The sequence below is a fragment of the Conger conger genome, chromosome 2 (genome assembly GCF_963514075.1).
Source record: "Conger conger chromosome 2, fConCon1.1, whole genome shotgun sequence".
NCBI lineage: Eukaryota > Metazoa > Chordata > Actinopteri > Anguilliformes > Congridae > Conger > Conger conger.
Window position 1 is genome coordinate 13,087,007 of NC_083761.1, and position 16,212 is coordinate 13,103,218.

Here is a 16,212-nt window from a genome sequence, read left to right on the forward strand (position 1 = left end):
TAGTTTTTGGACCTTTCAAAAAAATGTGGTGGTGTTGATTTTTTATTTGGTTAAGAAAGTAAATGATATGCGTGAAAACTGGCTGCAAATTCATTTTGAGGAACATACCTTCCCAAAATTCAGTTCGTCATATGGGTCAGGAAGACCGGTATATTCCCTGGGACTTCCATAAAAGTTAACGAAACATGGCCCAAAGGCTGGGAGGAATCCAACTTCAGCCTCCCCAGTTTTGCCTAAGAATCAAACCATGGCTGCGTTAGCAAAGCTTCAATTTGTGCAGTAGGGCTGATTCACATAAAGCTGCAGATGATGCAGTTTAGTCTTTCCAAAGCTTCTCTGTCCAGACAGAATTAAGAAAACCATTGACTTAACTTAGGTGGTGAAATACAACTTTGTAACTTTGACAGTCCAAAATTGCAAGTGTCCAAATTACAAAATAATAATAATAATAATAATAATAATAATAATAATAATAATAATAATAATAATAACTAAATCTCCAAATTATATAATGGGGGCAATGGGGACAATACTGAGACATATGTCAGACATTGTCTCTCATCACAATTCTGTGCGGTATATTTTCCATGTTTGCACTTTTGCTCTGCATCTGTTAGAGGTTAGTGTGTTAGGTATTGCACCAATGACTGAAAAACTGAGCAGCAGTCCAGGACCTAATATGACAAAAATCTTGCACAATTTATACATTTATACATAATCTTACATAAATGATTACATAACCAATAAAGCCATGGAAATGAATCAAATGCAAATAAAGCATGCTTCATTTGTATTGGATTCATTTTCATTACTTGCTCACACTTTACTTGAACATTTTGACATAAGGTTGAAATAACCCTGCCTTACACACGACAATAACAGTTGTCACAAAATGGCATGACAGATTATATCAGGTTACAGTATGTCAAATGACACAAAACCTTTATCACTTTTATCGGTACATTTTATGATGGGGTTACTGTCATAAAATTTACCAATAAAAGTAAACAGACATTATCGTGTCAGCCTTATGTCGAAGGGTTCAAATAAAGTACCCATTACTTTATGCAAATTTGTTAATTTAATTGCTATAGCTGTAATCCTACAGGTACATTGCTACAGTAACCTAGAAAATACAGAAATGCTGTCCCATATGGTCCACAAGAATGGATAGCAAACAATTAGGTACAAGGTGGCGTTGTACCTAATTGTGCGACAGGTTCAAGTGCTGTGCAATACAAGCGCAGTTTCTATGCATAGCATTAAGCAGAAAATGGATTAGAAGTTAGATTGAGAAAGATTGCCTCTCCAAGACCAACCACTCTTGTTGTAACCCAGTGGCCAATGCTTTGTGGGCAGAACATGTCACCCTGAAATTTTTTCAATTTGGGCCATCATTACTGTGCTGGATACAATGCTTTTAGCTTTTTTTACTTGAAAATGTAATCATTATTTCAAAATCAAAGAGCAGTTAGACATTGGGGTTACACAAAGAGCACTTAGACATTAGGGTTCCACAAAGAGCACTTAGACATTAGGATCACACAAATTAGTTCAAAGGGCCATAAGCAAACATCTACAGCAGCATTCTACATGTTTCTCCAGGGCTGAAATCACTTTATACAGGTTTACTGGTCTATAAACCAGGCAGCCTGCATTCATCAAATGTTCCTCTGATCTTGAGATGGGTAGATGCTAGTCATTTGATTACTATATTAATGGTTATTGCCAAATTAATTGATCCATATAGCGAGTGAGTGTTACAAGCACAGCTTGTTTCAGCGCTGGACAAAGTGCAAAATAAGGAAACCAACCAAAACCTTCATATTCGGAAGAAGCCCCATATCCGTCTATGCCAAGAGAAAGAAACAACATATGTAAGGCCAGTAATGAAGTAATGCATCACATTTTCACATCAATATCAGTAATTCAATTGTATTCATTTTACAAACAGCCAATATAATCCTGCATTATACATGAAAACTAAAGGTACTAGCAAGAATGCAACATTGATTTCATATATTTTTGAAACCTCACAATTTTCCAGATTTACTTTCCAAAGAAAAACAAAATGAATTAATTCATGCATTCACAAAGTAAAATATGACATTAAATGTTCTATGCAATTAAATTTATTGCCATGTAAAATGTAACACAGTTACTAGATTAATTAAATTAAAACTAAATTCATAGCAGCCCAATCAGTAACAATACATGATGTTATATAAGAAATTATGCTATTTTTGTTTACTTCCACATCATGAACAAAAGGGGAGAAAAATATACTGCATCTGCAGCACAAAGAGTCTCACCTTCAATCTCACCACCAGATGACGCTATTTTAGTGAGATTTAAATATGTTGTTCCTATTGCGTCATTCCTTGTGAGTCGATCCCTGGATAACAGTTCAACAATACATTAAGACCTGCTCTAATACTAACATTATTACACCCTTGCAACACATCACACCAACAATTAGCATAACCTTTCTTCCACAGGTTGTTTTGTTTAAATTCCCTTAAAGATGGAGCTGAGATTATTTCTACCAAGAGGATCCCGTCCTGGGAGAGGGTGTGTCCACTTCAGTGACTCACACTCTCAAGATGGGCCCAGCCAAGACGCACTGACCACAAATTGGCAACACTCCATTTCACAATCCTCATATGGTCTGCTTAAGCAAGGGGCCCTGGATAACTCACAAAATGTCTATGGAGAAAATCAACAAAGGCAACAGGGCTGAAAGGTAGTAAACCGGGGGGAATGAATAGAACTTGAACAAGGGAACACTGTCTAAAACATATATCAGAAGTCATAAGTTTCACATTTGAACCAGCTTTATTTACAGTATACAAGAACACCTCCAGTGTTCTAGTCATGTGACAAAATGAAATGTCATTGACTTACCAGTCAAAGAGCGTTAGTTTGATGCGCTCACACATAGACGGGAACTGTAGTGAGGAAGAATTATACCTTGTAAGATGCTAATTTCATATTCAAAATAAAAACATGTAGGCCTAATGATCCACATACACTACACACAGAAGTATCTACAGCTGTATACACACACGTTGTATCATGTATAGGGTCTCTTGAGAATACATTTTGAGATTATTTTCAACTTTAAAGCTCCACTTAGGAAATATACTCACAAAGGTGCTATAAAATTGAGGGAAGAGCTTTTACCTTGACCTGCAGGTGAAGCTGCTGATTCCACTCAGGGTTTGCGTTCTTCTCAAATATTTTAGTGCAAAGCTACAAAACAAAAAGGTCAGTCTGACACCCAGCGTCCAAACAACAGCTTGAAGAAAATTCTACCGCGTATCCACGTTTACTCAGTAGCACACACTTCCGTGGACCCAGATGTGGGACACAATATTTCAGACCTGTCTATTGTTCTTAAATAAATCCTTGTACCTTTTTGCCAGCAAACTGGACTTCTAAAAATGGGTCCACCAGGTTCTTCTTGTCACCCTCCCCTCCAAATATCTCCTTGATTGACTGTGCGAAAGCATCATCCACTAAAACACAAATACGGTTACTTTTCAATGTTAACAATGACACATCAATATCATTAATGGCAGACACAATTGGCATATGGCATGGCGGTGGCACGGGGTGGCATGGCGGCAGTCAGAACGCACTCTGGGGGATGTCCTCGGCCCTGAACACTTTGAGAGTCAGCGTGATCGAGCGCAGTGCGACTCCAGCCGGCACCAGCAGGTTGCTCTCGATGTCGTCCCGGTCCTCGTTACTTTCCTCACTCTCCACCTGTCCCCCGGTGCACACAGACACCGCGAGTATCACAACATGCTCGCAGTGACACACCAAATTGGTTTTCTGAAATAATGCTGAAATAATACTAGTAACAACAGCAATACCACTACAGCAGCCAACTAACCTGTCCGTATCCTGTTTTGCATGTGGTCTAAACTCAAATAGTAGCCCAACTGACTAATTAACATTCATAGCAAGTTTCATGTTAGTCATTTCCTTATCAATGTCATAGCTGGCAGATAGCTGAAAAAGGCCACAGCAGTATCTAGGTCTATATGACACACACACTCCTCTTTACATGCATTTACAGGCTATTTATGCACATATTTACTAAACACTCAATTAAAATGAGAAAAGGGGGCATCCTAACTTTATATAATAAGCTATTATTATTGAATGGAATAAGCTAATACACTATTTACTTTCTTTGAAATGTGTGCGGTTTATTTTTTTAGCAACTGTGGCACACACTCCAAAATACAGTGGGTTTTCATTTTTGTGTTAATGTTAGCTATTTGCAGACTCTGGTTTGCGTGGCTGGATACACAAATGGCTAGCTCACGTTAACAGCCATGAACAACATATCTAGATAGGTGGTCGCAATTTGCCACAAATTAAGTGCTTGTGTTCACTTTTAAAGCACAAACTAGCCCTAATCCTTTTTTTTATACATTTGTTTAAAAAAAATTCCCATTTTCGATCAATTTGGTACACTGCTACAACCCTGCCCCGCGGCGGTTGGAAAAAGAGATCAACAAGCCGCATCGTATCGTGCCCAGGACCATGATTCCGGGGCAAACAGGGGCGCCCGTATGCAGGGGACCTCCCCAAAGAGCACCTCCCCCCACCCTCAGAGCGGTGGCTCAATTATGCCGCTCTCTCATGTGTCGGTCAGACTCGGATCTGGCAGGACCAGGGAATTCCCTGGTCCACGGCAGGAAATCATTATTGCACATTGTACATGTTTTGTCAGTATTTCTTTTTTTAGATACTTAATGGTAGTGTTGGGCCTGTAGTTAGAGTGAGTTTGTGAAGAAGGAGAGCATTACCGGGGGCTCGTCTCCTGTTCCGACGACGAACAGGCTGACTTTGAGATAGCCCTTAGCCCCAGAGCTGGAGTCGTCCGGGTCATTCAGCAGGAGCCACTTCCTCATGATGGCGTGAGCTGGGGAGGAGGGCAGGCAGTCGCTAAATATCATAAAGGAGAATTTACCCCGATTTCTCCAAACAAGGGTACGGACACAGGCCTACCTGGCTCATCATAGACATATCCAATGTCCAGCTATAGAGAGAGAGCAGAGGTACACAGTGTGAATGATTCAATTGTCCAAAAATACGTGTCATTATAAACTCAAGTGTTATTATTCACTTTGTCGGGTCAGGATTTTTCTTGCAGGTGCACAAGAAATGTTGAGAAATGATAGTGAAATATAGTGACAGTGAAATATTTGACAGGTGGGGTGGGGGGCATTTGCCTACATGCCTACATGGTTACATCTGCATTCATTAGGGAAAAGGGAGTGGTGACATTTTTTTTTTTTTTTAAAGAAGCAAAGTTTATTAATGCTTAATAATATGAAACATCCTAGTATGTAATAACATGTCTAACTCAATATATTATACAGCCGCAGTCCAAATTCCATAAAAGGTCATAAAAGGCTATGAGTGCCTATATACTCATGCTCTGGCACGGGAATCAGCTGCAGAGATTCAGAATGAGGGGAGGTATGAAAAATGGAAGAAGGAATACCTTAAACTCCCCCATCAGGCTGTCCGCCCTCAGACAGGAGGAGTCATACACCTGCAGAGTGGGAGGCAAACACTGCTGCTAAAGATAATGCTCCAAGGATGGACCCATGATGCACACCATCACAGTTTACACATTTTCAAACTTCCACCCTGGGTGTGTGAGTAGCCTTCCCATTTTTAAGAAGCTAATTCAGCTTGACAGTGCTCTCTCTCAAGTTTACATTTTACACAGGGTCTATATGCCCACATTCTATTATAATTTTTGATTATTATCACAGTATGCAATGTTACAATAAAGTTCATCCTTTCAAGCACAAAGTTACAGCAATATCCAAGAGGGAAGCAAAGACTGATAGCTTAGAGACTGGACTTACCCGTATGACGATATATTCATCAAACAACTCTGAGGGCAACATGTTGATGTTGTAAAAGAAAATCTGCCAAAAAAGAAATAAAAAGTCATATAACCATTATTTAAAACCAAATGGAACATATCAATTGCGGATTATTTTATAAATTAACATACACACACAAGTTGTTTAACACACAGTATGTGGTGGAATATAGGCTTAAAGAATGCAAAGAATATGAAGTCTACAGCATTATTTCTCAGGTAGGCCACTGCTTGAGAAGGAAATTAGGAACTTACTGAACAGAAAGCATACCGTACATACCCAGACAGCAGGAAAATGAAATCAGAAAACAGCAGATTAGCAGGACAAATAGTTCACCACGGGCCTTTGTACAGAGCCTCTGAGCATGTAAAACCTTGGATGGTAATGGTGGGTTACCAACATACAATCCCACTTGCTATTCACTGATGACCCAAGCTTAATATAAAAACAACCAAGTAAAGTAAAAAAGTATACATGTGCAGTCAAATTCCCACAGTTGCCTGTTACCTCATCAAAATAGGGATTGTTTCCTTTCTTTATCCTCGTTCGATGCGTCTCTTCACTGATGTTAACCTTGACGACAGGCTTGATATTGTTTCCAGGCAACTGTCGACCTTCGATAACCCGAACACGAATCTGACGGACAGGAGTAAGAGGCTGTTACCCGCAAGTACCATGTTCCAAACATAAAATTCTAAAGCTGCATATTTATCATTAGGCTAAAGATATCAGCATTGATCAAACACAATGATTTGACTGGTAGCAGCCTGATGCAAATATGTTCATATTGTGTTTGACGTATCTGGTAAATCAACAACTGTAAATAAAGGCTTTGTGCAAGTGCCCAGCCTGTGGGACAGAGTACCTGGAAATCCTGAGGTTTGTTCGCTAGTTTGTGTCTTTTCCTAGCCCGTGTCCTCCGCATGACCCTCTGGTTTGGGTCACCAGGCTGGCCAGGAGAGGACGCTCCCCCCATCTGGCCCCCGTCAGCTGCGTCTCCCTCCTCCTCATCACCTCCACCTCCAGCAGAAACGGGACACACCCAAAAGCTCACGCTCCACCTCCGTATACCATGTGACAACTGGTCGACCAGCACAGGGCAGTGAATGTTCTAGCAAGCTGCAGATACGCTCTATTGTCACATGGACACAGTACTGACCCTGTTTTACAGACTGCTGCTTATTGCCAGGAATGACTATGCCTTTCTACTCATAAAATGTTAAGTTGTCATGAGGAAATGAGTCCCGGTCAGTTAAGTAATCATGTACAAGTATAGTCAATTTAATAAGCGTTAAGTGCCTATACAACTGAATCATACTGTTTGCTGTATAAGAGCTCTAACAGATCCCTGGTATTGTAATGTATTCTTTCTGTTAATCGTGTGAGATATACAGATATACACTATTTGGCTGGATTTTTAAGGTCAGGATCAAAACTGGATAAGTCTGGGCTGTTTTTTCTTTTTCTGCTTCATCATTCTGCAACTGTACTACCTAAGAAACTTGCATAACAGGCTGCTACATGTTACTACAAGTGAATACATATAACCAGGCGCAGCAAAAAAACAAATGTCCATGATATCAAAACCACCGAGCAAGAGGAAGTCAGGTCAGTTTTCTTCCCTGTATATGCAAAACTAGACAACAGTCCTTCCTATTGTTAGGGCAGGAGTAGGTAACCTTGCTCCTGTAATGCGAAAGATGCCTCTGGAACTTGAGAACCCCAAATCCATTACACAGCAGCCTCTGTCTGGCTCGCATCTCGCCTGCACTGATTTTATACTCACTGGATCACCGGGTACATTGGATCAACAGTAAAAAAAGGATACAATATGAAAGGCTAACAAGGAGGTCATTCAGCTTAAGCCCTACATCTCTTCAACCATACCTCCAATACCCTGCCCTTAACAACATTAATTGAATACTGCATGATGACATACTGTATGAAATAATCCTATCAAAATACCCTCTGCAATCATGCCCTGCCAGTGAAGAAATATTGTAATTTCCAAAACACAAAAAAAGAGAAAGCCACTCCCCACCCCCAGGCTCACAGTACCTCCTCCATCTGCAGTGTCCCCTTCTGGTTGGCTGTTTGGATCAGGCAGGGCTCCCGCTGGAGGCTCATATCCAATCACCAAACTGATGGAAGCCTAGCAGTCATTAAGTGTGAGCTTAGTCAGTTATTCAGTCAAATCCAAGCAAATCATATTCACATGTTATGTTATGTTATGTTATGTTATGTTATGTTATGTTATGTTATGAAAACTTTTTATTTCACAGCACCCTGATAATATGGAAAATAAAGAACCATGGTCATTTCCATTTTAACCAGTTTGGTTTGGTAAAAACAGTTATTATTATGCAGGGCCAGTATTTAATCTTTTCTCATTACTTTTGTCTGTATTCAATCAACATGTGTCCTTAACTTTGATTTACAAGTATATATACTGTACAAATATAGCATTACATTTTTGTTAGTCAAAGTTAATGGCATGGGATTCAATCCAAGCATCAATCTGAAGTCTTTTATGCAATAGTGAATATACAGTTTGATGCAAAATAAAGACTAAATAGGATAAACAGATATGCACTTACTCCGATATTTTCACTTTTTTCATTCAGAAGAGGCAAATTCTTTGAAGGGATGGACTTCAACTGGCCACTTGCCAGCTCTTTAAGATAGACTTTTGCAGAGCCAATGAACCTATGAAACAATGACACAATGACAAATGTATTTTATGGTGATCAAGATTTTCAGTTTATCACTTTATTTGTTTGCAATATCAAAAGCTTTCATGAAATCATTAACGGACTTTAACATAGACTGCAAATCAGTGTACATTCATACAGGACCATATATTCCCCTGAACAAAATGACTGCAAACTTATAGTGAGGGGAGAAAAATCATTGTCTGCAAATTTTATAGAAATGGGTGGGAGTCATGGCAACAACTACATCTACTGTGCTAATACTACAGCACCAGTCAACCAAAAATAAATGAAATTACTCAATGAGGAAATAACCCGAGTGCAATGATTCAACCCTCTCCAGTAAATTCCAAATATGGAGGCAAGTAGGGAAATAGGGAAGTTAGTATACCAGCTTGTGTTTTTTATTTCATTTATACAACAATAAATGAATTCTTTAGTGTTCATTTCTGTCTCCAATTCGGTAGATTTGATTTCACACTTGCTGTATAATGGCAGTGAAATAAATTACAGATGGTCCTTGTTCCCCCTGATAACTGTGTTCCATTCTTTATTTTTGTTATCTAACTGAGCATCATGTTTTTTTGCTTATGTATAACCACTGAATTATTTCAACCTGTTACCATGCCATGCAATTCTTTTCTGATGCAGAATAGCCACACCCCTCCTTCAGGAACAAGGAAACGGACAGGCAACCGAGGGAATTATCTGAATGTTGGCTGACTTTGGGTCTTTAAAAAAACAAGCATGGGAATAATTATACTCCACCCCAGGCAAGGCGGAGCACGGCAGAATAAACTTGAAGTAAAACTGGAGGGTTGAGCTGTGAGAGCGACTCCCAGAATCCCTCTGTGTGCATTGTGACATCACTGTTGTAACAGGAACATGGGAAACCTCCCAGCGTAAACACCGCACCCAGCAAGATCCATCTGCCATGTCATCAACACAAAACACGATCTTACAGGCTAAACCAAACCACCCCTTATTCCACCTGCTGTCCACAGAAAACAGTCAGAGACAGTAGCAATGTGAAATCCCTGACAGGGAAATGTAACCAGGAGGGCTACATTAAGTTCACTTCAGGCCCCAGGGTTTAAAACCATGACTCACTTTCACCACGCCTGCGGCCCCCTGGCCAGCCCAGAGCAAATAACCCTGCCTTCTGACTTTCTGTCTGAGCCGGAGCCTCCCAAATTTACACAAGATTTATACCTCAGTGAGGTATCATTTACACAATAAAGCAATAGTTATGTATGTATAGATCCCAATTCTGCCATTGATAACTATTGACAAGTGAAATATGTTAGTGCCCTCTCTCAGGAACAGACCTCTGCAAGCAACCCATGTGCAAATCACTGCTATTGAAAAGTGGAAGAGATTTGGCAGTGGACAACAGCACTGATTGTAATAGCATACTTCATTCTGTCACGGTTTTAGGAATTTATCACAATATTTTGTTAATTATCATACATTTCTGTGCTCTCCAAGATAGACATGGTTGTCAAATTCTCTTTATTATTATTATAAGAAAGACCATCTATATTGACAAATAAAAAATGGTATTTCCTTGATACATGTTTATTTTATTTTTTATTTTAATCTTGTGAAATGGCATGCTAAATATGCACCTTAAAAAGAATGCTTGATTTATTTTTAATGTCGGCAATTAAAATACACTGTTTTATTGATCCCTTTTCCTCCCCCTTCAATGACATAGTATTAGGGAAAGGCTATTATCATTTGCTCTGTTATTAACCTTCTAACAGCATCTAAATTGCTCTTGCTCAAGAGCTACATTGTTCTGTCACTGTCCTCAAATCATTTAACTGTTTAATACTGATCTCTTCAATCCTGTCAGGAGTTAGCAGCCATACCTGTTTGTGTTTAAGACAAACGCTTGAGTTCTCATTTTACGGACATATAGCATAATGTGGTTCAGTTACAGGCAGACTCAAATTAACAATAATCCAAGTGACCAACTCAGCAAAGGCACTCACTCACAAATACAGGCTGGATCATGTAGCCTTGACATTAAAGGGTCAGGTTCATGAGTCCGCACAAAAGCAACTGAAGAGGCATAACAATCCATTACAAATTGAGAAGAAATGGGGGAAATGTTCTCATATTTGTGTCACCAATATTTCATTACCCCTCATCTTTGGGATACATAGAATTGCAGGGTAAGCATGTGGAACAAATGTGACCACACAATGGAATTTTAAAGGACAATGGAGTTCAAGGGGATTGATCAGCTTAAGTGCGCAGTGTGACGAACATAGGGAAAGGGAGAGATGGGAGAGAACAGAAGTGGTTTTACAGGGGTATGAGAAAGGAATTCCCATGAACAAACTAAAAATTGTACCCACTGGCCTCTGCTCATGGATGAGGCTCACAGGGACCCAAAGTTATGCTAAGAGCCGTAGCCACTCACCCCCATGCTTTATGGTTAATAGTAGTCACATAATCTTAGAATCTTAAATCTATGTCACCTAACATAATGCTCTCCCACACCATCTATCGCTGCCCTCTATTGAAATAATTAGCTATTTTTTCCTGAGTAAATTGGTTGCAATCTCTAAACCCTAAAGCCCTAGAGTAAAATGACATGCAACACGTGAAAAAAAAAACAAGATTCTTTTACTAGATACGTAAGTACATCTTGCAAAACTGTGCACTTCTGAGTCCAAGTTAAAACACCTCCAGAGATTATCTTGCAGATGACAACATTCAATTGGAATGAGACTGAGTAAATATTAAGCAATTCAAGTAGTCCCGAGACATATTCTCATATTATCATTGTCAGTTTAAATGTTAGGCACAAGTACCAAGTTCTAAAAAACCTTGACTATTGTTTCAATTATATAAAGAATATGTTCGCTTGTGAGAGATTTTACAAAGAGATTTTTGGCCGAGTAGGAGGGTCCAGTGAGTTATGCACTCGTAACTGGGTTTCTTGTTGCTAGTCCCGGTAAATTGTTGGGCAGAGATAAGATGATAAAACTCCAGCAGTAAGGTTGCTGATTGCAGTGCTAGCCATTACATTTTTACATTACATTATAAGCATTTGGCAGATGCTCTTATCCAGAGCAACGTACAACTAAGTGCATTAGATGATCTGATCCTCTTTCAGAAAAGTTTCAGAAAACAGAAAAGTTCCAGCAATCTTTGGATAAATAATTACATTACATTACTGGCATTTGGCAGACACTCTTATCCAGAGTGACTTACAGTTGATTCTAGACTATGTAGGAGACAATCCTCTAATTAATGAATCACACGTAGAAATGACAGAATATTTTCTTTCAAGCATGGCCCCAAAAGCCCTCCTAAAACTGTGCTTTGCTTGTGTTGCTTGGTTACAAATTATCCAGAGACTGTGGAAAATACGTGGGAGCCTGCAATTTCACTCCTACCCCAATGTGGCCATATGTGGCCTGTTACTCAGTGGAAATCTTTACTGTACAGGGCCGCAGTCTTTGTGTTAACCGAGCAGAGATTGCTGAATCCCTTTCAGTCATTTTGAACATAAGATTAATTGTGTATTCCCCAAATACAAGAGCAAAAGCCTGGAGAATGATCAACAATAGCAAAAACTATGAAAAGACTGATTGAGTGGCAACAATTTAAACATTTCACATTGGTGATTGAGGAACATTAGACACCCCAAATTTGTTTTAAAATCTACACCATACCATATAGCATATGTATATCTTCATGTGGGACCAAAGCAAAATGACTTTTTTTCAAAAAGAACATTTCAGATGATTGTATAAATGTGTTTTTGTCATTATATCTAGCTATGAAACTTACCATACATATGAAAATTAACATTCATTTCAAACACCTCCATAAGCATCAAAAACACCACACATTTGTGATAATATACTTGCCATATTACAGATTATATTTTGTATACTTTACTACTCATAGAATGTAGCAGCAGTGTGCTGAAAGTTATTAGTCATGTCTGTCCTTGGGAACAGGAAATGTCTTCAAGGGCAAACTGAGACAAGTAAACAGAAATGGCTGATTATGAGTTTTCTGTAAACATCTTCATCGGGAGTGGATTCGCTTAGATTTCAAAAATTTAAAAAGTTGAGGCCTTCAGTTGAAATGACAGCATATGCTGAATAAAACTAACCCTTTTGGGTTCACTGGATTAAAAACAGTCCTAGTTCACAGTTTTACTCAATCAACGGGTGCTCTGCTTTTCTTCAAAAAGAAATGGATCACTATTATATTCACCCCCTTCCTGCTTGGCTTCCCATGCATACCATAACAGAGCAAGTCCCAACACAGTCCACAGGTGTGTAAGGTGCAGGAGGGGACAATAAGATCTGCAGACACACCTTCACTATCTGTAGTGTGCTCCTTTATTAATTAGTTCTTTCTAAAATGCTGTGGTGTACTTCATCTAAATGCATGGGGGTGAATGTATAATAATGCTTTAAATTTAACACAGATGATGTTCTGAAGAGACATTCTGTTCTCATGTGATGCATAGCCAACCTTGCATTGCCGAAATGCCTGGTTGACTACCATAATCCTTCAGTGTGGGAGTACAATAACACAATGTTGCAAGGGGTGTTGCCGACGAGAAAACAAGCACAAATACAGCATATCCAGGAAGCTATGAGCCAAGCAAGGTGCTATTCCACAGAGAGATTGAGAGATAATGACTATTCAGCAGTATTCTGAATTAGGATGAATGTCTCTTTTAGAAAGGAATAATGAATCTGTTTTGGATTGTTTTGGATTATTTTTGTCCAATGTTTGGTTTTCTTTTGCGACCCTAAGATACTCCAATAGGCAGGGAAGGATAAGACATTAAAGAGTAGTGCAAACCTGTCTTTTCCAATGGTTTCATAGTCTTTCACTATAACATCAATGAATGAGGAAGAATCCAAGGACGATCCCTTCAAATCAAACTCTAGGACCTACAGTCAGCAAAAAAAGAAAAGAGAAAATTATGCAGGTTAAAATGCACAGACACCCTCATGGCCAGTTCATGGAGCAGTTTCTCTCAAATAGAACATCAAGGTGGAGTGAACTAGTAATCCACCTTCAACAAACAAAACAAAACAATACAATATTTACAGAGCAGCTGCTGATGTGTTTCATATTTGACATTACTTCAATTTATTTAAACAATTTCCAGCGATCAAATTTCCCACTGACCAGTTTTGTCCAAACATGATTATTCACATGCAGTATAGAGTGAAATATCATTACAAAACTTACTTCATTCCAAACTGGATTTAACTCACTGTCAATTGATTTTGTCTTTAACTTTTCACCTGTAAAACACAAGAAAATTTAGTGTCATTATGCAGTGCCATACACTGTGTGTACAGAAATGTATTACTAAGCATGCACAGTTACACCAAGAAGCGTAGAGTGAATCCCAATAGCAAATGATTTATCAATGATAAATAGAGCTGTGTGCATCATGCATTCACCTTTGTGTTGCTGAAAAATTTAAATCCAGAGTTACAGTGAGGAAAAAAAACTATTTTTATTATATTTATTTATAAGAAAGGAGAAACAGAGTCAGTTGTTTCACCTTGTATTTTCAGTTTTCCCATTGAGGGAATGGACTTGCACTAAAGCCCCACAGGCCTACAGATTTAGTTCACTACTATCCTTGTCTGTTAACTCTGAATAAAAGATGATGCCGAAATAAATACAGTCTTATCCCAAATACAATCTGAATGTCAGTATAATCAAGCCATTTTCTCTTCAAGTTACGATTCCACTTTAATCCATTGGAATTCCACTGGAATTTTCAGTTTCATACAAGGACTGTATTGCCCTGTTCAACTGTGTTAACGCTATTTTAATGTATTTATTTTTCAAGTCCCATTGCGATATGAAATCCCCTTATCAACGGAGCCCTGGTCAAGAAGGCAGTAGTCTATCAAATAAAAGCGCATTCGATACATTTAAGGTGCATTTAGGAATGGAAAAAGTTAATGAAGCACGTCAAACTGCCACCGTGTACAGTAAATATTAACTAGACTAGCCCAATTTCCTAACTGTAACGAGGCTACAACCGGTTTAACTCACCTTTAAAAATAATCGATGTTACGGGGTCAGGACTTCCAAGTGTCTTTTTTGGAAGATCTTTGGCAGATTCCACAACAACGCGCAACATTGTGATACAAAAGTTCTGCAATCAATTATTACTGTCAGATGATAAATCGCAGCATGGTTCACCACCGTCGTCTCATCACTTGCTGTTCGTGGAATACCAACATAGGAAATGCCAGTGTGTAATTTGGGGGAAACGAAAAGAGGGAGTAGACATCACTGGGATTGGCCAGCACCCTGTGTAGACTAGGCTATTAGGCTACAAATGCAACACAATCAGCAATCTGTTTGAAATATAAAAAGTACTGTACTTTAATCTGTTATTAATTCAAATCATTCGAGTTACAATATGTGCGGTGTTAAAGCCCTGTTTTTTGTTAGCTATTTCAATGGATAAAACTTCATCTCAGAAACCACCTAACTTAAACGCTGACTCCATCTACTGGCAACCAGCAAAACAGTGTAAAAAGCGTGCACTGTTACTTGAACAGAATATAGACTAAACGTGGTGACGGTATGTAGATTACAAAATACTGACATAATCATAAGGACTCACGTTAATGTTAAGATATTTGGATGGTTTTGTTATGATTGCTCTGAGCAGCACAGCGAAAAAAATAAAATAAAATGTGAATTTCTGAAAGAAAGAAGGCGTAGGCTACAACATCTCATCTTTCTGAAGGAAAGGCGAAAGGAAGCGTTGCGTAGCTCGATTTAAACAAACCGTTTACTAATTACAGTGCATCCGGAAAGTATTCACAGCGCTTCACTTTTCCCACATTTTGTTATGTTACAGCCTTATTCCAAAATGGAATACATTCTTTTTTTCCCGCAAAATTCTACACACAACACCCCATAATGACAACATGAAAGAAGTCTTTGAAATTTTTAAAAATAAAAAACTAAGAAATCACATGTACATAAGTATTCACATCCTTTGCCATGATGCCATTTGTGATGCCATTTCTATTTTTAATAAATTTGCAAAAATTTCAAAAAAACGTCTTTCATGTTGTCATTATGGGGTGTTGTGTGTAGAATTTTGAGGGAAAAAAAGAATTTATTCAATTTTGGAATAAGGCTGTAACATAACAAAATGTGGGAAAAGTGAAGCGCTGTGAATACTTTCCGAATGCACTGTATATAATATAAATGAAAGGGGTTGGAAGTAGCAAAGATGCAATAGCATGATTTAAAAATACATATTGTACCTCGATATTGCAGCAGTGCATGCTATGCACAAGTGCAGTTCACTGTACGCACAATTGAAAAATATGTACAAAATATATAATTTTATACCAATTGTATATTGCATTATACTCTCACTGAGCACTTTAATACTGGGTAGAACCTCCCTTTGCGCAAAACAGCCGGAATTCTTTGTGGCAGGGATTCCACAAAATGTTGAAAACATTCCTTTGAGATTCTGTTCCATGTTGATATGATTGCATCATGCAATTTCTGCAGATGTGTCAGCTGCACATTCCCATTCT

At 38.6% G+C, this 16,212-nt stretch overlaps 1 protein-coding gene across 2 annotated transcripts in view; it reads right to left on the reverse strand.

Moving 5' to 3' along the window:
• LOC133111898 (myoferlin-like) overlaps positions 1–14,876 on the reverse strand; it is a 33,148-nt gene extending 18,272 nt beyond the window's left edge. Inside the window, exons 1-18 of one of the 2 annotated variants that reach the window (XM_061222538.1) lie at positions 14,696–14,876; positions 13,871–13,926; positions 13,475–13,566; positions 8,516–8,624; positions 7,977–8,070; positions 6,784–6,938; positions 6,426–6,554; positions 5,898–5,960; positions 5,525–5,575; positions 5,026–5,056; positions 4,824–4,939; positions 3,642–3,768; positions 3,415–3,518; positions 3,184–3,252; positions 2,905–2,948; positions 2,313–2,395; positions 1,815–1,850; positions 109–233 (exon numbers count right to left, since the gene is read on the reverse strand). In XM_061222538.1, coding sequence (XP_061078522.1) covers positions 109–233; positions 1,815–1,850; positions 2,313–2,395; positions 2,905–2,948; positions 3,184–3,252; positions 3,415–3,518; positions 3,642–3,768; positions 4,824–4,939; positions 5,026–5,056; positions 5,525–5,575; positions 5,898–5,960; positions 6,426–6,554; positions 6,784–6,938; positions 7,977–8,070; positions 8,516–8,624; positions 13,475–13,566; positions 13,871–13,926; positions 14,696–14,783 — 1,572 coding nt within the window. In that variant the 5' untranslated portion in view covers positions 14,784–14,876. The remainder of the gene's footprint in view (positions 1–108; positions 234–1,814; positions 1,851–2,312; positions 2,396–2,904; positions 2,949–3,183; positions 3,253–3,414; positions 3,519–3,641; positions 3,769–4,823; positions 4,940–5,025; positions 5,057–5,524; positions 5,576–5,897; positions 5,961–6,425; positions 6,555–6,783; positions 6,939–7,976; positions 8,071–8,515; positions 8,625–13,474; positions 13,567–13,870; positions 13,927–14,695) is intronic. The other variant, XM_061222546.1, reaches the window with a different exon arrangement.
• Between the last annotated feature and the right edge of the window lie 1,336 nt (positions 14,877–16,212).